Genomic DNA, 26,155 nt, shown 5'->3' on the forward strand with positions numbered 1-26,155 from the left:
AATTTTGTATAAGTGTAATTGAATAGTATGTACTGGTTTTTGTTTGGTTTCTTTCATTCAGCACAGTTCTTTTGAGATTTCATCCATACTGTTGCCTATATCAGTAGTTTGTTTTTTTTATTGCTGAGTAGTATTCTCCTGTATAGACATACCACAATTTTGTTTATCCATTCTTCTTTTTGTGATCATTTGGGTATTTCCTGTTTACAGTAGTCTTAATTTATTTAGGGTACCTTTACTGATATATTTGCAATGATATTAATCTGGAACATTAAAGCGTAAGGTTAAAATACAAGTAGCCTATATTGTCTTATAAGCTAGTATTATTTGTCATTCTAGAATAATATTGATTGTCATGTTTCCTTTGTATAGGAGAATACACTGGTAATGTTGTTCTAGGTATATTTCATCTTGGCTAATAAATTTTTAAATTTGTTTTACTGGATATTGAAGCCAAATACATAACTGCGAGTGTTCAGAAGTTAGCAAACAGCTAGTATAAACTTGAACTAAAATTTTAATTTATTGCCTTAAGACAACCTCATTTAACCAGGCAACCACATTTGCCCAAATCACCAGTTTCTTTCTCATAAGACCATTAAAATGAATTACCTAGAAAGATAAAAATGAATGAGGAAAGAGTGAGGTCTATTCCTCACTCTTTCCTCATTCATAATAGAATGAGGAAGAATCAGAATATCTTGAACGTCAGAATCTAAACATCTCAGGATATCATCCCTAGTAGTATAAGGGGTAAATGATGACTCTCTGGAAATATATACAGTGACAGTTGTGCATTATTTTATGTAATAACTGTGACTTTAATTTCTGAAAATTCATATGTAAAATTTTTGCCAAACAATAATACATAAAGAATTGGCTATAAAAAAACCAAATCTGTTTGAATCCTTTCATAAATTATAGCAAAAGCTATGTGAGTAATCATCCTCTAATTATGTTTTGAGAATTCAAAGTTTCGTATTTCAGATTTTCTTAAAACCTGAGGAGGTCAAGAGAAGAGACAATATTGAAAGATGAGATGATATTTGAACTGGATCTTAAAAGAATGAGTAAGAAAAATAGAGAACTTGGGACAAGAACATTCCCAAGAGAGAAAGCTAAATATTTTAGGGATACATTAGAATGTCTTTAATGGCATAATCTAAGACTCTATATTAAAAAGTGAGTATTTTAGAAGATGTTCTAATGGCTATACCACAATATTAAGTACCTCAAATTCTTTTTGGAATAAGAAATGGTATATACATATATTTTTTAAATCACAAATGGTTTTTGAGAAATATAATCAGAGTTATACTGGGTAGACAATTCTTATAAAATACATCACTTGATTTTTAATAAATATATTTAAGTACGTATCTATTTGAGCCACTTATTAATTTTAACTACAATATTTCAGTTAAATATCATATTGATTTACTTTTCACTGACTATGACACCTTAGCTTATAGGCAGGAAAACAAAAGGGTTAAAGTATAATAATAACATACATATTTAATATGTTTTATATTATTATAAGGACTTCATTTATATCTCATTCTCTTAAAGTGTAGACAAGGCAACTTGCTATTATTTGTAGATAAAAAAACTGATATTAAGTAATTTGTGTAATGATAGTAATAACATAAAAATTGTCATTTTTAAGCATTTATATGTACAGAACACTATACATCAACTCTGATCCTCTCAACAAGTTACAAAGTACAATTTTCTTTTATTGATGAGGAAGCTAGGATTGAGAAAGGTGAAGCAATTTGATGGATGGCAAATAGATAGTAGGTGGTTGTATCAATTAGCTATGGTCACAATAATCCTGTGTAACCAAACACTACAAAATCACTGTGGCATAAGGCGGTAACATTTATTTAGCTCATGAATCTGCAGATCAGTTGTAGTAGCTCCGCTCTGTGTGTGTCTCATCCTTCTCCTGGGTGATCATGCCAGTGGGCCCCATACCCACCCGAGCATGATGTTTTCATGGTGATAATAGAAGCACAAGTAATAAGCCCATCGTGCATTTGCTTTTGAAGCCTTTGGTCACATCATACCCACTGCTATTCCAGTGGCCAAGCAAATCATTTAGCCAAACCCAGAGTGAAGGTGTGAGAAACATAGTCTTCCTCTTTAGTGAGCAAAGCCACATAATGGAGTATAGAAATAAGGAAGCCTGAAGAATTAAGGCCATTAATGCCTATCATAATGGATGAGTTAGGACTTATACCCAGGTGTCTCAGCAGTTAGAGCTTGTGGATTCTCTCCTAGCTTTCTACCCACTTTTTATTGTCCTAAAATCTAATTTTTAAAATCATTTTTGTTTTGTTTACTCAGTGTTTTGTAATCCAAGCTCTTCATTTTTTTCTGTATGACTGTAGCTGTTTAGAGTAAACTAGTAAATTCATTCATTGATTTATCTCCATTGTTGGTTCTTTCAGGCTCGATTCTGGGTACAGGTGATGAGGGATTTGCGGAACGGAGTAAAACTTAAGAAGGTCCAAGAGCGGCAGTACAACCCTTTGCCCATTGAATATCAGCTCACCCCCTATGAGATGCTAATGGATGACATTAGATCCAAAAGATACACTTTGCGAAAAGTGATGGTAAGTAACAAATACTTTAAAAATTACTTATTCTCATAAAACTAATACATGGTCATTATAGGAAACTTGGAAAATACAAAAGCTCAAAGAAAAAAAATTACAAATGTGTAATTCCACAACCCAGAGAGAAATTTTGCTATTAGGTTGGTGCAAAAGTAATTGCGGTTTAAAAGGTTAAAAATAATTGCAAAAACCGCAATTACTTTTGCACCAACCTAATATGCTGGTTTATAACCTTTAATCTCTTTTTATACATTTTATTTGGACAATATGGGTTAATATTGGATACTTTTTTTTGTACTGTTGTTTTTATTCAACATGTTATGAACGTTTTCTCATGTCATTATATATTCAACATCATTTCTAAATGACTGCATCTTTTCTAGCTTATGGCTGGCTGTACCAGAGTTTATTAAACTAATCAACTTGTATCTAGTTATAAGCACCCTGTTTTGTGTATCCTTGTATTTAAATCTTTTTTAATAGCTACAGTTAAATCCTTGAATTAAGTTCGTAAAAGTAGAATCCTGATAGCTCTACCTTTGAAATAGGTCCTGAATCTGACTACTTTTCACCATCTCTGCTTCAGATGCCCTTTCTCCAAACCATCATCATCTCTCATTCAGACTATTATCTCTCATTCACTCTTAGTGGTCTTCCTGTTTTCTTTCTTGCCCCTTTTCTGTCTGTTTTCCCCACAACAGCCAAAGTACACCTCTTAAAGTAAAATGTGATGATGTCATTTTCCTGCTCAGAACCTTCCACTGCTCTTCATCACACAGAATAAACTCTATGTCCTTCAATTGACCTGCAAAGCCCTACAAAAGACTGTCTTCTGCCACTGTCTTAAAAGTGCGTCACAGTCTCCTGCAGCCGAGCCTTTGTTATCCCTTCTCTGGGGAGCTCTCTTTTCCCACACAACCAAATGACTTGCCTCTTTACTTTTCAGGTCTCTGCCAAGTGTCCCCCCATTAGAAAAGTCTTTACCCACGTGCTTCAAAAGCTCACATTACCATGTATTTTAAAATTTATTGTCTCTCTCTCCCTTACAAATATAAGGACTTACTTTCACTGTTACATTCTCCCTGACTGGAATATGTGCCTAACCCATAGCCAGATGCTCAATAAATAGGTGTTGAATGAATTATATCCACATTGTTTTTAAACACACAAGGGAAATTAGGAGAGATTTTTTTTAAATTTTACTGTGGAATATTGGGGAACAGTGTGTTTCTCCAGGGCCCATCAGCTCCAAGTCGTTGTCCTTCAATCTACTTGTGGAGGGCACAGCGCAGCTCCAAGTCCAGTAGCCATTTTCAATCTTTACATAGTTGCAGGGATTGCAGCCCACCATTCCCATGCAGAAATTGAACCAGCAACCTTGTTGTTAAGAGCTCACGCTCTAACCAACTGAGCCATTTGGCTGCCCCACTGGCAGCTTAGCAGCAGCTCATTCTGTTCAGTCTAGTTGTGGAGGGCACAGATCACTGGCCCATATGGGAATTGAACTGGCAACCCCGTTGTTCAGAGGTCACGTGCTAACCAACTGAGCCTTCCGGCTGCCCCCATATCCACATTTTAAAGAAAGTTTAATCGGAGTTATTTTCTGTAGAAGACTCTTATGAAACATTACTTCGTCTTATACTAAATATACTTAGATAGCTGTTTGAGCAGCATGTTAATTTTAATTAGTTACAATATTTCACGAAATATTATGTTGATTTACTTTTCAGTAAATCTGATTTACTTTACAGATGAGGAAACAAGTTTAGAGATACACAGTAACTCCCTAAGTTCAGATAACTAGTTATAAGGCAAAGCAGTTTTTATTCTCATTCTAACTCCAAAACCTGTGCTTTGTGCACATATTGCCAAATTGCCTTCCAGATATATTGTGATGATTACTATTTACAACAGAATAGTTTTGTCTATTTCTTCACACCGTTAATCAAAGTGGATATCTTTTGGAGTTGACCAATTTGAGTGGGAAAAAAATACTTTCATTTTTACAGTCTGTATTTCTTTATTACAAGTGCCTTTAAACATTTAAAAATATATACCAGTTGATTGTATTTCTAAATTTTATATTGATAAATATTTATTAAGCATTTTTCATGTGCCAGGCACTATCCTAGACTCTGGGAAAAGAGCATAATATAGTCTTTATTCTCACAAAGTTTATAGTATGGTGGGAGACACTACATAAGCATTTACAATACAATGTGATAAGGTAAGTGAAAGGTGTCATGTACCAGAAATATGTTCAAAGGCCAAGAAATTATGGGATTTGACACAAGAAAACCACAACAACAGAATTTGTCATAATTTGAGTATAGAATGCCATGTAGGAAATTGTGAGGGATAGAGTTGGCAGCTTATGTACTAGAATGGCTCTGGGACAGTGCAGAGGATGAGACGAGAGAACAACTTGGGATAGAGCTTGAGGAGCCATAGTATGTAAGAGATGAGGGCAGAGGAAGAGGGTAAAATAAAGAATTTAAAGGTGTAGCCAGAGAGAAAGAAACAAACATCAGAAGTGGGGTCACAGCTGCAAATGGGAGACAGTGTTTCAGGAAAGTGGAATGCTGTTCAAAAATCAAATAAGTACTGTGAAATTTTTAACGGATTTACCAACATGAAAATGATTTGTTGCTTGTATTAAGGAATAGAAACCAGATTCTATAGGGTGGGAGGTGAGGAAATGGAGACAGTCTGAGTATATGCCTCTTTTAAGACGTTTGTAAAGGATATCACAGGGTAGCATCTGGAGGTGCACATGGGGTTGAAAAAAGTTGCCTTTTTTTTTTTTTTTGTAATATGACTTATTTGGGAAAGAATGTAGGGAATGAGAAAGTAGAGAAATAGAAGCTGGGAGTGGAGTTTGGTGGGTTGCAGGGCCTTAAAGAAGGCGAGATGGGAGGGATGGAAAGGAAGAGGAGTGTCAGTTTTGTCACCTCCTCATCTCCTGGGCATCTCTGCCAGGATTTCTCAAACCAAAAACATCCAAGATTTGTGTCAGTATTCTGTGTACCAGAGTTTGCTCCTGTTTCTGTGTTCATACAAGATCATCATTCTTCAACTCATCTAGGCTAAAATCTTTTACTATCAGTTTGAGATCTTTGCTTTCTTGCTATCTTTTTAAATGACTTTTAGTCAGTCAAATTCTTTACATTAAATAAAATCATTTACTTCATACTTTTTTTGAAAATAGAATTTTCCTGATTATAAAATTGTCACAATTAAAAAAACTTTGATACAAATACAAAAATATATATAAAGTAGAAATCTTCTGTAATCACAATACAGAGATGACCACTGTTGACACCTTTTTCTATAGATATACACTCACTTTGTTTTCCTCTCTTTTTCTCTTCTCTGTTATATCCAGTTATTTGTTAGATATTCTTAATTCTTTCTATAATATCTTCTGCATCCTCTTCTTGCCTCTATTCCAGTCTCCTTCCAAACCTCCCAGTATTTTACACTATTAGATTAATCCTTTGGGGACAAGCCTTGATAGTATTGTTCTATTTCTTGGAAACATTCTATGTCTTTACACTGTCAAATAGTCACCCTAAATGTGTATGTGTGTGTGTGTGTGTGTGTGTGTGTGTAGTTCTATGAAGTTTTATCACGTGTGTAGATTCATGTAACTGTCATCACAAGATACAGAACTGTTCCATCACCACAAGGTTCCTGTGTGCATTCCCCTTCTAGTTTCATCTTTCCCTCTTCTCTCGCCATGCCTTACCACTAATCTGTTATCCTTCTCCTTAGTTTTGTTATTTGAGTGACATTATATAAATGGAATTGTGTAGAATATAACCTTTTGAGATTGGCTGTTTCCACTCAGCACTCATTCCTTGAGATTCATCCAAGCTGTTGTGTGTTTCAATCATTCAGTCTTATTGCTGAGCAGTATTCCATGATACAGATATACCACGGTTTCCAGATGGATTGTTTCCCGTTTGGGGCCATTATGAATAGAGATGCCATGAATATTTGTGTATGGGTTTTTGTATAGACATAAGTTTTCGTTTCTCTGGGATAAATATCCATGTTGTAAATTTTGGGTCATATTGTAAGTGCATGTTTAATTTTATTAAGAAAAACCTGCCAAACAGTTTCCTGGAGTGGCTATATCACGTTTATTTTACAAAGATTTATTTTAATTTTATTTACTAAGATTTCTCTATTTGAGGTACTGGTGATATAAAGACAATGTGTGGTCCTGTTCTCACAATATTGTTAGGAAGACCAATATATAATGAGTGAAAGGGTGGGTGTAAGATATATAGAAGGAACAGTTAACTCTTTCTGTACATGTTAAAGGAGGCTCCAATGAAAAGTTATTCTGGGGTTAGAATTTGAAGAATGAATATTTGACCAAATGAACATTGGGTGTCACCATTAAAGGACATCAAGTATTCAAAAGATCACACGGTCATACAAGTAGAAAAGACTGGAAAATATGTTTAGGTTTAGATGATGAGCAAGAGGCAGCCATGTTATTCTTGAAACTGAATATAAGGGGCATCTACCCCATGTCTGGCAGTGTTCTGCATACGCTCTGTGGAAGGTGATGTGTGACTGCTGACCCCATTTTTTTCATAGCCATCTGCACCCTTTGGGAGTCTGACTCATCACAGCTGAGCATTTGCACTGCTGTGGAAACAGCGTGCAGCTTATAGCTTAGCAGACAAATCAAATGCCGTAAAAACACACTGAGAAAAGCATTTGAGGGACATCACTGCCTCGTGAAGGTAGATCTCCAATTTACTCATATATGCAGTAACAAGGAGCATTCTGTGATGTTACATGCAGGAGATAAAGTGGTTGGAACAGTAAGGGTACATTTTAGAGTGATAAGAGGCCATCAGTAATTTTATATCCTTCAGCCTAGTCTTCAGTGACTAACAAATGATAATCACGCATATACCCAGATACAATAAGTCATGCATTTCCATTTATTTTCCACAAAATATATTTGTCTTTTTGCTGTTTACATGCTCATTTAAAAAAAAAAAAATTTTTTTTTAATTTATTGGGGTGACAATTGTTAGTAAGATTACATAGATTTCAGGTGTACAATTCTGTATTACATCATCTATAAATCCCATTGTGTGTTCACCACCCAGAGTCAGTTCTCCTTCCGTCACCATATATTTGATCCCCCTTACCCTCATCTCCCACCCCCCACCCTCCTTACCCTTTGGTAACCACTAAACTATTGTCTGTGTCTGTGACTTTCTGTAGAAAAAAAAATTAATAAAAGCAAAAGTTTCCTGAGAATCTTCCACATAGACCATTCAACATCTTAATGAAAGACTCCTTCCAGACTCCGCCCTTTTCATAGATACATAGATAAATTATTATACACAGAGAATCATATTATACATACTGTTTTGTAGCTCTTTTACTCTGTAATTACCTCTGAAGAAACAGTGTAGATGGTCTCTCTTTTAAATGGCTTCAGTGTTTCCTTGTATACCTGTACTGTGACTTATTTGCCCAAGCCTCTATTAATAAACGTTTAAACTGTTTCTAGTTTTCATTGTTTTAATCAGTATTGTGATGAATATCCTCATACAAACATCTCATCCAGTTATCTCCTTGGTTTAAATTCCTGTTGGTGAGATGGCATGATCAAAGACTATGCACATTTTAAATTTTAATACATGTTGCCAAATTTCTCTCTACAAGGATTATACCAATTTACACTTTAGCCAATAATTGTTTAATTCCTTTTGGCAAAGGCAATTCCTTTTGCCAATACTGGGCAATGTTATCTTTTTTTAAAAATGTCTACCTACTAAAACTTTATCGTCTCTGACTAAGTGAGGACTCAACATTAATCTCAGTGGTAATTCATTCTGCTTATCCAGAACGAATTATCCAAAAATTCTTATTGCTGATTAAAATAAGCAACTGTTGCTGTTTCTTAATAGGTCATTAGCATTTCTGTTGTAGCTATCACAAATGTTTTTCCCTGTCACCCAAGGGTGACATTTGTTCATCAGAGAAAATAATTGTGCTAAATAGTAGGCAGATTTATCTGATGTGACGAATTACTTAGGATACATTCCTCTTGAAGATACTGATTTAACAGGCCTCCCTTATCATGTCCAGGGGTCTAGGAATTTATATGTTATCAAAGCAACCTAAGTGAGGCTCAAGATCATGTATTTGGGAAATAATGGTATGTGATAGAACGACAAATAATCGCATGCAAGTTGGAAAGTATTTACAAGCATAAAGAATTATTTTTCTCAACGTATATTGGAAGTCCTAGCCAGAGCAATCAGGCAAGAGAAAGAAATTAAAAGGCATCCAAATTGGGAATGAAGAAGTTATATTGTCACTTTTTGCACATGACATGATGCTATATATAGAAAACCCTAAAGACACCACCAAAAAGCTTTTAAAACAATTAACAAATATAGTTAAGGTACCAGCCACAAAATCAACGTACAAAAATCTATTGTATTCCTATATACTAACAATGAAATCTCAGAAAAAGAAATAAAAATAAAAACAAAAACAAAAAGCAATTCCTTTTGCAATTGCAACAAAAAGAATAAAATACCTAGGAATAAACTCATCCAAGGATGTGAAGTACCTATACACTGAAAACTATAAGACATTTTTTAAAGAAATTGAAGAAGACACAAAGAAATGGAAAGACGTTCTGTGTTCATGGATTGGAAGAATCAACATAGTTAAAATGGCCATATTACCAAATGCAATATACAGATTTCATGGAACCGCTATCAAAATCCCAACGGCAGTTTTTAAAGAAATAGAGCAAAAAATTGTCAGATTTGTATGGAACCACAAAAGACCCCGGAATAGCCAAAGCAATCCTAAGAAAAAAGAACAAGGCTGGAGGTATCACACTCCCTGACTTCACCTGATACTGCAGAGCCACAATAATCAAAACAGCGTGGTATTGGCACAAAAACAGACACACAGACCAATGGAATAGAATAAATATGGACAGATAATTTTTGACAAAGGAGCCAAAAACATACAATGGAGAAAAGAAAGCCTCTTCAATAAATGATGCTGGGAGAATTGGAAAGCCGCGTGCAAAAGAATGAAACTAGACTGCTACCTGTCAACATGTACCAAAATTAACTCAAAATGGATCAAAGACCTAAACATATGACCTGAAACAATAAATTGCATAGAAGAAAACATAGGCACTAAACTTATGGACCTTGGGTTCAAAGAGGATTTTATGAATTTGACCTCAAAGGCAAGGGAAGTAAAAGCTAAAATAAATGAATGGGACTACATGAAACTTAAAAGCTTCTGCACAGCAAAAGAAACCATCAACAAAACAAAGAGGCAACCAACCAAAGGGGAGAAGATATTTGCAAACAACACCTCTGATAAGGGGCTGATAGCCAAAATATATAAGGAACTCATACAACCCAACAACAAAGAAACCAAACAATCCAATTATAAAATGGGCAGACGACCTGAAGAGACAGTCGTCCAAAGAGGATATACACATGGCCAATAGACATATGAAAAGATGCTCAACATCACTAATCACGAGAAAAATGCAAATAAAAACCACAATGAGATATCACCTCACCCCAGTCAGAATGGCTATCATCAACAAGACAAATAGTAACAAGTGTTGGAGAGGCTGTGGAGAAAAAGGAACCCTCATACACTGTTGGTAGGAATGCAGACTGGTGCAGCCGTTATGGAAGGCAGAGTGGAGGTTCCTCAAAAAATTAAGAATAGAATTACCATATGACCTAGCAATCCTCCTGGGTACCTACCAAAAAAATCTGAAAACATTTATCTGTAAAGATATATGTGCTGCAATGTTCATTGCAGCTTTATTTACAGTTGCCAAGAAATGGAAACAACCAAAGTGTCCTTCGACAGATGATTGGATAAAGAAGATGTGGTACATATACACAATGAAATACTATTCTGCCATAAGAAAAGATGAAATAGTGCCATTTGCAACAACATAGACGGATCTTGAGATTATTATGCTAAGCCAAATGAGTCACATAGAAAAAGTCGAGAGCCATATGATTTCACTGATATGTGGGATATAAAACTGAAAGCAAAAAAGGAGCAAGACAAACAAATGAAGAAACAAAAACTCGTAGACACATACACAATAGTTTAGTGTCTCAGAGGGTAAGGGGGGAGGCAGGTGTTAGAAGAGGGTAAATGGGATCAAATATATGGTGATGGAGGGAGAACTGACTCTGAGTGAACACACAGTGTGATATATAGATGATGTAATACAGAATTGTACACTTGAAACCTATGTAATTTTACTAACCATTGTCACCCCAATAAATTTTAATTGAAATGAAAAAAGAATTATTTTTCTCCTGTGGTAAATGAAAGGCTTTTAAAATAAGAGTGTGGTTTTTTCTTCTTATTTTTTATTGAGGAAAAATTGATAAAAATTACCAGTTTTAAAGTATACAGTTCAGTGGCATTTAGTATATTCACAAAGCTGTGCCAGTTCCATCTTTAGTTCTAAAATACAGTGGTACCTCAGTTTTCGAATGTAATCCATTCCGGAAGACCGTTTGAGTTCTGAAACGTTGGAAAACAGCCAACAGCTAGGCCTCAGGATCTTGCACTCAGCGGAAGCTGCATGACATGTTCAACTTCCAAGGCGTGCTCAAAAACCGAAGCATTTACTTCCCAGTTTACAGCGGTTATAAACCAAAATGTTCATCAACGGAGATGTTCGAAAACCGAGGTGCTCGTATGTCTCATCACTGGGAAAGAAACCCTGTTGACCGTGAAGCAGTCACTCCCATGCTTCCCTCGCCCCAGCCCCTGGCAACCACGTATCTGCTTTTATTGTGTCAATAGCTTTACCTGTTCTGGATATTTTATATAAATTGAATTGTATAATATGTGACCTGTTGTGTCTGCCTTTTTTCACTTAGCATAATGTTTTTGAGGTTTATGTATATTGTAGCTTATAGGAGTACTTCATTCCCTTTTCTGGTGGAATAATAGCCTGTTGTGTGGATACACCATATTTTGTTTATTCATTCATCACTTGATGGATATCTGGGTTCTTTTCACCTTTTCACTATTTATTATGAGTAGTGTGGCTATGAACAAGTGGGTACAAGTTTTTGTTTGAGTACTGTTTCCAGTTCTTTTGGGTATATACCTGACAGTGGAATAGTTGGATCATTTGATAATTCTATGTTTAATTTATAGGGAAACCACCAAATTGCTTTCCACAGTGTTTACACCATTTTATAGTCCCATCAGCAATGTATGAGTTTCAGTTTCTCCATATCCTTACCAACACTTGTTATTGTCCAGTTTTGTTTTTAATTATACTTACCATAGTGAGTGTGAGGTGAAATCTCATTGTGGTTTTGATTTGTATTTCCTTAATGGCTAATAATGTTATGTATGTTTTCATGTGCTTGTGGGACATTTTTACAGTGGTACCTCGGTTTTTGAACGTCTCCATTGACGAACATTTCGGTTTACGAACACCGTAAATTTTATGGATCTATGGTATCAGTAGATAGTAAAATTCATGCTAAATTTGCAGTTTTAGGGGTTGATTTTAAAGGTCTGGAATGGATTAATCCATTTTGCATTACTTTCTGTGGGGAAACCGTGGCTCAGTTTTCGAACATTTCAGAACTCAGTCTTCCGGAACAGATTACGTTAGAAAACCAAGGTATCCACTGTATATCTTCTTTGGAGTATTGTTGCCTCATGCCCTTTTTAAAATTGTGTTTGTATTTTTTCTGTTGAGTTCTTTATATATTCTGGATACTAGACCCTTGACAGATACATGATTTGCAAAAATTTTCTCCCATTCTGTAGATTGTATTTTCACTGTCTTGATAGTGTCCTCTAGTGCACAAAAGACTTTTTGCTGAAGTCTAGTTTATCTATCCTTTTCTCTGTTGCTTATACTTTTAGTTTCATATCTTTAAAAAATCCATTGCCAAATTGAGGTCATGAAAATTTACCTCTATGTTTTCATTTAAGATTTTTATACTTTTAGCTCTTGTGTTAAGGTCTTTGATCTCTTTCGAGTTAATTTTTGTATGTGGTGTGAGGTAAACGTCAAATATGGTTATTTTGTATGTTGATGTCCAGTTGTCCCAGCACCTTTTGTGAAAGAAACTATTCTTTCCCCCTTTTAATGGAGCCCTTGTTGTAAATCAATTGAATGTATGAATTTATTTCTGAACTCTGAATTCTGTCTTATTGATCTAGAATGTCAGTATTTGTCCCACACTGTTTTGATTGCTATAGCTTTTTGATAAGTTTTGAAACCAGGAAGTGTGTGTGAGTCCTCCAACTTTGTTTTTCTTTTTCAGGATTGTTTTGTCTATTTGGGGTTTGGTGAGGTACCATGTGAATTTTAGGATGATTTTTTAAAATTTATTTCTGCAAAAGTACCATTGGGATTTTGACAGAGATTTTATTGAATACTATATAGAAAATTTTAGGTTGTATTCTGATCTCAATATTATGTCTTCTAATCCATAAACGTGAGTTGTCTTTTCATTTATTTAGGTCTTCTTTTATTTCATTCAGCAATGTTTTGTAGTTTCCAATGTACAAGCCTTGCACTTCATTGGTTAAAATTATTCCTAAGTATTTTATTATTTTCCATATTATTGTGAATGGGATTGTTCTCAAATTTTTTTCCAGATTTTTCATTGCTAATGTGTAGAAATACAACTAATTTTTGTGTGTTGCTCTTGTATCCTATAACTTTGCTGAGTTTATTAGCTGTAAGTTTTCTTGATAGGTTATTTAATTTTATATTTTTATTTATGTTTATATACATATGTATATATTTGTATTACATAGTTATATGTTCGTGTCATCTGTGAAGAGAGATACTTTTACTTCTTTCCAATCTACCTAGATGCCTTTTAATTACACTGGCTAGAACCTTCAGTTCATTGTTGAATAAAAGTGGTGAAAGCAGGTATCTGTGTTATTGGATTCCTGATGCTAGGGAGAAAGCATTCAGTCTTTCACCATTGAATATGATGTTAGCTATGGGTTTTTATAAATGAAAGGTTATTATGTTCAGGAAGTTTCCTGCCATTCCAAGTTTGTCCAGTGTTTTTATCATGAAAGCATGTTGGATTTTGTCAAATCCCTTCTCTACATCAATTAAGACACTCATGTGGGTTGTTTTGCTTCATTGTATTAATGTGTCATATTACCTTGAGTGATTTCTATATGTTGTACCACCCTTGCATTTACAGGGTAAATCCCACTTAGTCATGGTATTATAATCCTTTTAATATTCTGTTAGAGTCAGCTTACTAATATTTTGTTGTTGATATTTACTTCTGTACTCAGAAGGGATTTGGTCTACAGTTTTCTTGTGATGTCTTTGTCTGGCTTGGTATCAGGATAATGCTGCCCTTATAGAGTAAGTTAGGGAATTTTACTTCCTTTTCTAATTTTTGGAACAGTTTGTGAAAGATTGGGGTTAATTCTTTAAATATTTGAGTAGCATTCACCAGTGAAGTCTTCTGGTCCTGGGCTTTTCTTTGTTGGCAGATTTTTGATTTTCTGATTTAATCTCTTTTCCTGTTATAGGTCTATTCAGATTTTTTTCCTTCCTTCCTCCCTCCTTCCCTCTCTCCCTCTTTCTCTCCCTTGCTCCCTTCCTTTTTAGTTCGTTTGGTAGTTTGTATCTTTCTAGGAATTTGTCCATTTTATCTAGATTATTTTATTTGTCCATGTACAATTATCGTAGTATTTTCTTATAATGCTTTGTACTTTATAAGATCTGTCGTTATGTCCGCGCTTTGATTTTATCTCTGATATTTGTATTTTGAATCTTTTCTCTTTTGTTCTTGGTCAGTCTGGCTCAAGGCTTGTCAATTTTGTTCATCTTTTCATTGAAACAACTTTCAGTTTTGCTAATTTTGGATCCTTAAGTTATAGAGTAGAGTACTGATGGAAGATCTCTTGAGATGTTTCTTATTTTTAATGTAGGTGTTTGCACCTATTATTTTTGCTCTGAGTAGTGTTCTTACTGCATACCATGTTTTTTTTATGTTGTTTTCATTTTCATTCATCTCAAAGTATTTTATTCCACTCATAATTTCTTCTTTGAGCTGTTTATTAGGAGTGTGGTTTTTAGATTCTACATATTTGTGATTATTTTTTCACTTTTCCTATTGATTATTTTATTTCCTTGTGATTGGAAAAGATACTTTGTATGCAGTAACCCAAGACCTGTACCTCAGTGTAGATGGGCAGTGGCGGGTCGGAGATGGGCAGTGGCTGGCATTAGAAGTGTTCTTACGCAGTAGTTGGGGGCCCAGAACCAGTGCAGGAGCTGAGACTGAATTGACTTAGTAGAAACCACCAACCACACCCTTTAGCTCCCTGGAACCCCACCACACCCACCTAGAGCTGAATTGCCAACGGTAGTCTTGGCTCCTGGATAGCCGTCCGCGTTCCACAAATCATGGAGGTTTTTTACAATAGTAGACAATCTGCAACAGCCCTGGAGATTTTCGTGATGGACAGTGACCTAAAAACTGCACTGCAACCACTCAGGGGCAGCTCTTGGGAATTTGTGAGCCTTTGATGGTGGCTGGCTGCACTGCCCACAGTTCTAGGGGCACTGTGCAAGTTGGTCACAGGTGTGGCACTGGCATAAGAATTGGATCTGCATTAACATAAAAACCACTGGTCATGTCTCATGATTCCCTTTAACTCCTCTCCGCCCAACTAGTGTTGCATTGCCGAGGGCACTATCAACATTGGGTCAACTAGCCTGATACACACACTTATGTGCTCTTTCAACACTGGGGCTTTATGAGCAGTTGGTAGGTGGCAATAGGCCATGGGGGCATTGGGCATTTTGCTAAGCTGCCTCAGGCCCACTATTGATGGCAGCCAGCCTAAGTTGACAGTGAGGCCACCCCCACATATCTCCAGGTCCAGCACAGACAGCAGCTAACCACAGTAACTTTGAGGCTCCTTCTAGGAAGCCATGGGCTGGTAACAGGGAAGGCTCAAATTGCCTCGTGAGGGAGTCCCACTGAAGAGACACACACCGAGAAACAGCACACCCAGAGGCCAGCTTTGGACCACACAAGAGCACTACCTGGTCAGCTCCATGAGTGGAACACCCAAAGGGGAGTCTCAACAGGCACAAGAGCCTACCAGGGCAAAGCTTGCTATGAGGGGTCAGCCCCCACACAGCAGCTAATACACTGTGGATGTAGCCAGTCCTCACAATCAGTGAGCCTGGGAGTCAGTCCCACCCACTGACATGCCAAAAGCAATCAAGGTTCAACTACAACAGAAGAACACACACAACACACAAAGAGACACTCCTGGAACACATACACAGGCGATTAGGGAGACTGTGCAATTGGACAACACAGGACATGTACTACATAAGGCCGCCCAGCAAAGACTGAGAGACCTAGGAGATCCACCTAATACAAACACAGAATGGTGGCCAAAATGAGGAAACAAAAAAACATGTCCCAAATAAAAGAACACGAGAAACCTCCAGAAATGGAACTGAATGAAATGGAGGCAACCAACCTACCAGAGGCAGAGTTTAAAACACTGATTATAAGAATGTTGAAGGAACTTAGTAAGAGTTTCAAGAAAGAAATAGCAAAGATAAAGAAGGACATAGAAACCATAAAAAGAAACCAGTCAGAAATAAAGAATACAGTAACTGAAATGAAGAATACACTAGAAGGAATCAACAAATTAGATGAAGCACAGTATCAAATCAGTGATTTAGAAGACAAGGCAACAGAATACACCCAGTTGGCACAACAAAAAGGAAAAGAATGAAACCAATAAAGATAGTTTAAGGGACCTGTGGGATAACATCAAGTGTAACAACATTCACATCATAGGAGCACCAGAAGGAGAAGAAAGGGAGCAAGACATCACGAACCTATTTGAAGAAATGACCAAAAACTTCCCCAACCTGGTGAAATAGACATACATGCCCAGAAAAGGCAACACTCCCAAACAATATGAACCCAAACAGGCCCACACCAAGACACAGTATAGTTTAAATGGCTAAGGTTAAAGACAGAGAATCCTAAAAGCAAGAAGAGAAAGACACCTAGTTACTCACAAAGGAGCTCCCATAAAACTAGCAGCTGATTTCTCAACAGAAACTTTGCAGGCCAGAAGGGAGTGTCAGGAAATATTCAAAAATGAAAAACAAGGACCTACAGGCAAGACTACTCTACCCAGCAAGGCTATCATTTAAAATTGAAGGCAAGATAAAGACCGTCTCAAACAAGAAAAAGCTAAAGGAATTCATTACCACCGAGCCAATATTACAAGAAATGTTAAAAGGACTTCTTTAAGCAGAAGAAAGGACAAAGCAAACAAATGAAGATAAAAAATATGAATAATAAAATGGCAATAATTGTGTACCTATCAATAATCACTTTAAATGTAAATAAATTAAATGCTTCAATCAAAAGACATAAGGTATGGGCGGCCGTTTGGCTCAGTTGGTTAGAGGGCTGTGCTCATAACACCAAGGTGGCCAGTTCAATTCCCACGTGGGTCAGTGAGCTGCGCCCTCCACTAGATTGAAAACGACTTGACTTGGAGCCGAGCTGCACCCTCCACAACTAGGTTGAAAACAACAACTTGAATTGGAGCTGATGGGTCCTGGAAAAACGCATTGTTCCCCAATATTGCCCAATAAAAAGAAAAAAAATTTTTTTTAATAGACATAGGTAGCTTAGTGGATAACAAAGCAAGACCCATGCATATCCTGTCTACAAGAGATTCACCTCAGATCGAAAGACACACACAGGTTGAAAGTAAAGGGATGGAAAAAGATCTTTAATGCAAATGACGATGAGAAAAATGCTGGTATAGCAATACTTATATCCGAGAAGATAGACTTTATAATGAACACTATAATAAGTGGCAAAGAAGGACATTACATAATAATAAAGGGATCAGTCCAATAAGAGGACATAACCCGAGTAAACATCTAGGCATGCAGCATAGAAGCACCTAAATATATAAAACAAATATTGGCAGACATAAATGCAGAGAGCAACACTAACACAGTCATAATACGGAACTTTAATTCCCCCCTGACACCAATGGACAGATCTTCCAGACTGAAAGTGCACATGGAAACAGTGGCCTTAAATGACACATGAGACAAGATGGATTTAATTGATATTTTTAGAACATTTCACTGTAAAGCATAAAATAAACATTCTTTTCAAGTGCACATGAAATGTTTTCCAAGATGGACCACATATTAGGTCAGAAAACAAAATCTCAATAAACTTGAGAAGATTGAAATCATTTCGGTCTCTTCTCTGACCATAGTGGTTTGAAACTAGAAATGAGTTGGAAAAAAAACAAAACCCAAAACACACAAACACATGGAGACTGAATAACATGTTACTACATAATGAATGGGTCAACAGTGAGCTCAAGGAAGAAATCAAAAGATACTTTGAGACAAATGAAAATGAAAACACAATGACCCAAAATCTATGGGACACATCAAAAGCAGTCCTAACGGGGAAATTCATAGCAATGCAGGCATACCGCAAGAAACAAGAAAAATTTCAAATTCTCAAATCAACACTCTATTATACACCAAAGGGAACTGGAAAAAGAACATCAGAATAAACCCAAAGGGAGTACAAAGAAGGAAATAATAAATATCAGAGTGGAAATATATGAAATAAAGACCAAAAAACAATACAAATGATCAATGAAACCAAGAGCTGTTTTGTTTGAAAAGATAAACGAAATTGACAAACTTTAACCAGACTCATCAAGAAAAAAAGGGAGAGGATCCAAATAAATAAAATCAGAAATGAAAGAAGAGAACTGACCACAGACACCACAGAAATACAAAAAAAAAATTTAAGAAAATATTATGAGCATCTGTGTGCCAACAAATTAGACAATCTGGAAGAAATGGATAAATTCCTAGAAGCATATATTCTTCCAAGGCTGAATCAAGAAGAAACAGAAAATCTGACTAGATCGATTACCACCACGAAATTGAATCAATAATTAACAAGCTACCAACAAACAGAATTCTGGACCAGATGGCTCCACAAGTGAATTTTACCAAACATTCAAAAAAGAATTAACACCTATTCTCAAACTATTCCAAAATATCCAGGAGGAGGGACGGCTTGCAAGATCATATTATGAAGCCACCCTTACCCTGATCCAAAAACCGGACAATGACATTATAAAAAATGAAAATTATTGGCTGATATCAGTAATGAACATAGATGCAACAAAGAAAAACTCAGCAAAATGGGAATAGAGAAAACATATCTCAGCATAAAAGTCATATATGACAAACCCACAGGTGACATCATATTCAACAGGGAAAAGCTAAAAGCATTCCCCTTAAGATCAGGAACAAGGCAAGGTTGCCCACTTTCTCCACTTCTATTCAACATAGTACTGGGAGTTCTAGTCACAATAATCAGACAAGAAAAAGAAAAGGCATCCAATTTGTAAAGAAGGAAGTAAAACTGTCATTATTTGCAGATGACATGATACCATGGAGAACCCCAAAGATTCCACCAAAAAAACTCTTAGAACTAATAAATGAATTTAATAAAGTAGTAGGATACGAAATTAACATTCATAAGTCAATTGCATATTTATATGCTATTAACAAACTATCAGAAATAGAATTTAAGAAAAAAAACAAACCATTTACAGTTGCATCCAAAAAAAAATTCCTTAAGAATAAATCTAACCAATGAAGTAAAAGACCTGTACTCAGAAAATTATGAGGCATTGAAGAAAGAAATTAAAGAAGATAAAAATAAGTGGAAGCATATACCATGCTCATGGATAGGAAGAATTAATATAGTTAAAATATCCGTCCTACCCAAAGTAATATATAGATTCAATGCAACCCCTACCAAAATACCAATGACATTTTTCACAGAACTATGACAAATAATCCTGAAGTTTATATAGAACCATAAAATACTCTGAGTAGCCACAGCAATCCTGAGAAAGAAGTACAAAGCAGGAGGTATCATGCCACCTCATATCCAATTATACTACAAGGTTATAGTAATCAAAACAGCGTGGTACTGGCATAAAAAGACCATAGATCAATGGAACAGAATAGAGAGCCCAGAAATAATCCATTTCTATAGGGTCATTTAATCTATGACAAAGGAAGCAAGAATTTACACTGGGGTAAACACAGTTTATTCAATAAATGGTACTGGGAAAACTGGACAGATGCATTCAAAAGAATGAAATTGGACCACCTTTTTATGCCATACCCAAGAATAAACTCAAAATCGATTAATGACTTAAATGTAAGACCCGAAACCTAAAACTCATGTAAGAAAATATAGGAATTAAATTCACAGATATTACCCTCGGGCAAGGGAAGCAAAAGAAAATATAAACAAATGGGACTACATCAAATTGAAAAGTTTTTTCACAGCATAGGAATCCATCAACAAAACAACAAGACATCCTACTGAATGGGTGAAGATATTTGCCAATGATACATCTGATAAGGGGTTAATATCCAAATTTTATAAAAACTCATACATCTCAACACCAAAAAAGCCAAACAACCCAGTTATAAAATGGGCAGAGGACATGAAGATACATTTCTCTAAACAGGACATACAGATGGCCAATAGATATATGAAAAGATGCTCAATGTCACTGATCACCAGATAAATGCAAATAAAAACCACAATGAGATACCACCTCTCTCCTTCCAGAATAGCTCTCATCAATAAATCAACAACCAATAAGTGTTGGTGAGGATGTGGAGAAAAGGGAACCCTCGTGCACTGTTGGTGGGATCGCAAACCGGTGCAGCCACTGTGGAAAACAGTATGAAGGTTCCTCAAAAAATTAAAAATAGAACTACGTTATGAATCAGCAATTCCACTCCTGGGTATTTATCCACAGAAATCCAAAACATTAATTCGAAAAAATATATGCACCCCTATGTTTACTGCAGTGCTATTCACAATAGCCAAGATATGGAAACAACCAAAACACTGATCAATAGACGATTGGATAAAGAAATTGTGTTACATTTATAGAATGGAGTATTAGTCTACCATAAAAAAGAATGAAATCTTACCATTTGCAACTACATGGATGGACCTATAGAACATTATGCTAAGTAAAATAATTCAGACTGAGAAAGACAAATACCATATGATCTCACTTATATGTAGAATCTAAAGAACAGAATAAATGAACAAACAAAACAGAAATAGAGTCAGCGATACTGAGAAAAAAATGATGAATAGTAGATGGGAGGGGACTTGGTGGGTGGGGGAGAAGGTGAAGGGATTAGAATGTACAAATTGGTAATCACAAAATAGTCACGAGTATGTGAAATCCAGTATGGGCAATACAATCAGTAATGTTGTACATATTATGTTGGGTGCTGGACTTATCAGGGGATCACTTCATAGATTGTGTAGTTGCCTGACCTGTACAGCTAAAACAGATGTAGAATAATATTGAATGTGAACTATATAATTAAATATATATAAATAGTCACGAATGTAAAGTACAGCATAGGGAATATACTCAATGGTATTTCCATAGCTATATATGATGTCAGAGGGGTAGTATACTCGGAGGCATTTTCACTTTGTGAGTGGTGTAATTGTCTAATCATTATGTTGTTTTGTACACCTGAAAATAAAGAAAAAATAAAATTTTAAAATAATAATAAAAGAAAAAAACACCATTGCTCCAAATGATCCAAACTGAGGAGAAAAGGGTAGATAATGGTGGCTTTTTATGTGTAGTCCCTCACTTTCTATACTGCATGCCTAAATTTTAATGTAACTATTAATAAAGAGATTAAATGAAATAAAGTAAATAATAAAATTGTCGTGATGGTTGAAAAATTCTGAGAATATAGTAAAGCCACAACTTTAAATGGGTAGATTGTATAGTATGTGAATTGTATCTCAACAAAGCTATCAAAAAATAAACAAAAATAATGTATTGAATTACACATATTAAAAAAGAAAAGATTGCATATTGTGGTGCTTTGGGGTAAAATGCTCTAAATATATCAATTAAATCCATCTGGTCCAGTGTGTCATTTAAGGCTGCTGTTTCCTTGTTGATTTTCTGTCTGGATGATCTGTACATTATTGTCAGTGGGGTGTCAAGGTCCCCTACTATGATTGAGTAACTGTCAGTCTCTTATATCTGTCAGTATTTGTTTTATATATTTAGGTGCTCCTATGTTGGGTGCATAGATGTTTACTAGCATTATATCCTCTTGTTGGATTGATTCCTTTATCATTATGTAATCTCCTTCTTTGTCTCTCATTCTGGTCTTTGTTTTAAAGTTTATTTTGTCAAGGTATTGCTTTCCCAGCTTTTTTTTCCATTTCCATTTGCGTGAAATATGTTTTTCCATCCCTTGACTTTCAGCCTATGAGTGTCTTTTGATCTGAGGTGGGTCTCTTGTAGACAATATATGCATGGGTCTTGTTTTCTTATCCATTCAGCTATACTACCGTGTTTCCCCCAAAATAAGACCTAGCCGGACAATTAGCTCTTATAGTAAAATAAGACCTGGTCTTATTTCACTATAGTATAAGACCAGGTCTTTAATATAATATAATATAATATAATATAATATAATATAATATAATATAACATAATATAATATAAAATACTACAATATAATAAATATAATATAATATAATATAATATATAATATAATTAATATAATATAATTAATATAATATAATACCAGGTCTTATATTAATGTTTGCTCCAAAAGACACATTAGAGCTGATTGTCCGGCTGGGTCTTATTTTCGGGGAAACACGGTTTGTGTTTTGATTGGAACATTTAATCCATTTACATTTGCAGTAATTATTGATTCATAGTTGTCATTTTATTTTTCATATTTTTGATCATTTTTTTGTTTGTCTGTTTCCCCCCTTCTTCTTAAAGAAGTTCTTTTAACATTTCTTGTGATACTGGCTTGGTGGACATGAATTCCTTTATCTTATTCTTTCCTGGGAAGCTCTTTATCATGCCTTTAATTTTAAATCATAGCCTTGCTCAGTAAAGTAGTCTTGTTTGTGGGCACTTGCTTTTCATCACTTTGAATATTTCTTGCCACTCCTTTCTGTCCTGCAAAGTTTCTGTTGAGGAATCAGCTGATGGTCTTATGGGAGCTGCCTTGTAAGTAAGTAGTTTTCTTTGTTTTGCTGCTTTTAGGATTCTTTGTCTTTAACCTTTGCCATTTTAATTGTGATGTGCCTTGGTGGCAGCCTCTTTGGGTTCACCTTGTTTGGGACTCTCTGTTTTCTGGGCTTGTATGTCTATTTTCTTCATCAGGTTAGGGAAGTTTTTCATTATTATTTCTTCAAATATATTTTCAATTCCTTGCTCTCTGTTCTTTTTTCTGGTACCCCTATGATGCAAATGTTTATATGTTTGATGTTTTCCCAGAGGCCTGTTAAACTATCTTTGTTGGGGTTTTTTAAGTTCATTTTTCTTTTTGTTGTTCCAGTTGGGTGTTTTATGCTACCTTGTATTGTAAATCCCGATTCAATCCTCTGCTTCACCTAATCTTATGACAAGTGTTTCACATTCTGTCTCTGGTAGATTGGTTGCCTCCATTTCATTTAGCTCTTTTTGTGGATTTTTCTCCTGTTCTTTTATTTGGGACATGTTTCCTTGTTTTCTCATTCTGGCTGCCTCTCTCTGTTTCCTTCTATATCTTAGGTAGATCTCCTATGCCTCTCAGTCTTTGCTGGGTAGCCTTACATAGTAGGTGTCTTGTGTGATCATGTGGCTCAGTCTATCTAATCACCTGTGCGTGTGTTCCAGGAGTGTCCCTGATGTGTGTTGTGTGTGTTCTCCTGTTATAGTTGAGCCTTGATTGCTTATGGTGCCTCAGTGGGTGGGACTGACTCCCAGGCTGACACACTGTGAGGATTGGCCACGCCCACAGCACATTGGCTGCTGTGTGTGGGCTGATCATTCAGAGGGGTGTTCACCTTCTCAGGCTCTTGTGCTTGTTGAGAACATCATTGGGGTGTGCTGCTTGTAGGGCTAATCAGGTAGTACTCTGGTGTGGTCTGTGGCTGGCCTCTTTGTGTGTTGTTTCCGGTGCCCTTTGGGAGGGGCTCCTGTGCAGGACAATTTCAGTCTTGCCTGTGACTGGCCTGCAGCCACCTGGTAGGGCCACTAAGCGGTATGTGGTTGGTTGCTACCTGTACTGGACCTGAAAGAGTGTGTGATTGCCCTCACTGTGAACTGAGACCAGCTGCCACCAGTATCAGGCCTGGGGCAGCTTAGCATAAGGCCCACGGCCTTCGTAGGCCTGTTGCCACCTGCCGGCTTCCTGTAAGGCTCAGCCATTGAAAGAGCCTCCTTAGGTGTTCAAGGTGGGCTGGTTAACCCCATGTTGCCAGAACCACCAATGATGCTGTACACTGGGTGGAGTGGGGTCCCAGGTTGTCACTGAATATGGCCAGTAGTTTTTACAAAATTAATGAGGGTTTAGTTCTTGTGCCATTACTGAGGCTGCAGCTGCCCCACAAGATGCCCAGAGAATACTGCATCCAGCCACCACAAACCTTGGGCCTGCAGATCCCTGAGAGTGCCAAAGAAAGGCTGCAGTGTAAGCTCTGGCTTACGGCACAACCCTTTAAGTTTATCAGGCCACCACGGGCTATCCACTGTTGTACAAGTATCCAGCAGCTTGTGGGGCAGGGCCAGTCACCCAGGAGCCCACAATTCCTCTGGTGATGCTGCACTGTTGAGTGGGGCAAGGTCCCAGGGAGTCATGAAGGTGGTGCACATACAGATTTTGTCAGACCAATGCGGCCTCAGATTTGGCCCTTTGGGGGAGGATTCCTCGCCTTAAAGCCATACAACTCAGTCTTTCCCTGTACGTCTCTGGTGACTCTTGAGTTGCTACCCATCTGCCACAGCTCAGGGAGTGCTAACAAGTGAGTGAGTCCTTGTGCAGGCCCTTTAAAAGGATGTTTGGGTTTCCAGCCACCTACCATCACACCAGGATGGACAGATGGAATCCTTGCGGATTTTCACTGCCAGATGTTATGGGGGCTTCTCTTTCCAACAAAGGACCCCTGGGCTGGAGCCCCCAATGTGGTGCCTGGACCCCTCACTCTTCAGGGTGACCCTCCATTGCTGAAGTGTCTCTCCCAATGCTCAACCATTACTTGTGGGTTTGGGGTCAGCCTGTTTTGTGTCTCTGCCCCTCCTACCAGTATCTATTTGGCCTTTTCTTTATATCATTAATTATAGAGATTCTGTTTAGCTACTCTTTAAATGATTCTCGAGGTTGATTGTTCTATAATTTAGTTGTAATTTTAATGTGATCCTGGGAGGCAGCAAACATAGTGTTTACCTATTCCGCCATGTTTCAGAAATGTATATTTTTTAACACTTTATTTCTTTATTTTGACATTCAATATTATTTTGTATTAATTTCAGCATATATATTAATGTGTTATGTTTTCATTTATATAATTTAAGAAGTGATCCACCTGGCTAGTCTAGTACCCATCTGGCAATATACATACTTATTGCCATATTATTGGCTGTGTTCTATATGCTTTACTTTACAACCGCATGACTATTTTGTAACTACCAATTTGTACTTCTTAATCCCTTCACCTTTTTCATTCACCCCCAAACCGCTCCCATCTGGTAGGCATCAAAATGTTCCCTGTATGAGTTTTTGTTTCTTTGTTTGTCTTGTTCCTTTGTTGCTCTCAGTTTTATATCCCACATATGAGTGAAGTCAAATAATTCTTGGTTTTTTTCTGACTCATTTTGCTTAGCATGATAATCTCAAGATGCATCCACATTTGTTGCAAATGGCAATATTTCATCTTTTCTTATGGCTGAGTCATATTCCATTGTGTATATGTACCACATCTTCTTTATCCAGTCATCTATCAAAGGACACTTTGGTGGTTTCCATGTCTTGGCCATTGTGAATAATGCTGCAATGAACATAGGGGTACATATCTTTACAGATAAATGTTTTCTGATATTTTGGATAGTTACCCAAAAGAGGGATTGCTGGGTTGTGTGGTAATTCTATTCTTAAGCTTTTAAGGAACCTCGATACTGTTTTCCATAATGCTGTACCAATTTATATTCCCACCAGCATTGTATGAAGGTTCCTTTTTCTGCACAGCCTCTTCAACACTTGTTATTACTTGTCTTGTTCATGGTAGTTATTCTAACAGATGATACCTCATTGTGATTTTTTTATTTCCATTTCCCTAATTGTTAACGAAGTTAAGCATCTTTTCATATATCTGTTGGCCATTTGTATGTCTTCTTGGGAGAAGTGTCTGTTCAGGTCCTGTGCCCATTTTTTAATTGGATCAGTTGTGGGGGCATTTTTGTTGTTGTTGTTACTGAGTTGTATGAGTTTTTTATATATTTTGGGTATTAGCCCCTTACGGACGTGTTGTTTTTTAATTTCTTCTCCCATTCAGTTGGTT

General features: G+C 36.4%; 1 protein-coding gene across 5 annotated transcripts in view; it reads left to right on the plus strand.

Annotated features, from left to right (window-relative positions):
- Positions 1-26,155, plus strand: part of SPIRE1 (spire type actin nucleation factor 1) — a 246,677-nt gene that overhangs the window by 163,919 nt on the left and 56,603 nt on the right. For all 5 annotated transcript variants that reach the window (XM_074340400.2, XM_074340396.2, XM_074340397.2 and 2 more), the window contains exon 6: positions 2,454-2,618. In XM_074340400.2, coding sequence (XP_074196501.1) covers positions 2,454-2,618 — 165 coding nt within the window. The remainder of the gene's footprint in view (positions 1-2,453; positions 2,619-26,155) is intronic.

The sequence above is a fragment of the Rhinolophus sinicus genome, chromosome 4 (assembly GCF_057876585.1).
Source record: "Rhinolophus sinicus isolate RSI-liver-muscle chromosome 4, RSI-T2T, whole genome shotgun sequence".
NCBI classification, from domain to species: domain Eukaryota; kingdom Metazoa; phylum Chordata; class Mammalia; order Chiroptera; family Rhinolophidae; genus Rhinolophus; species Rhinolophus sinicus.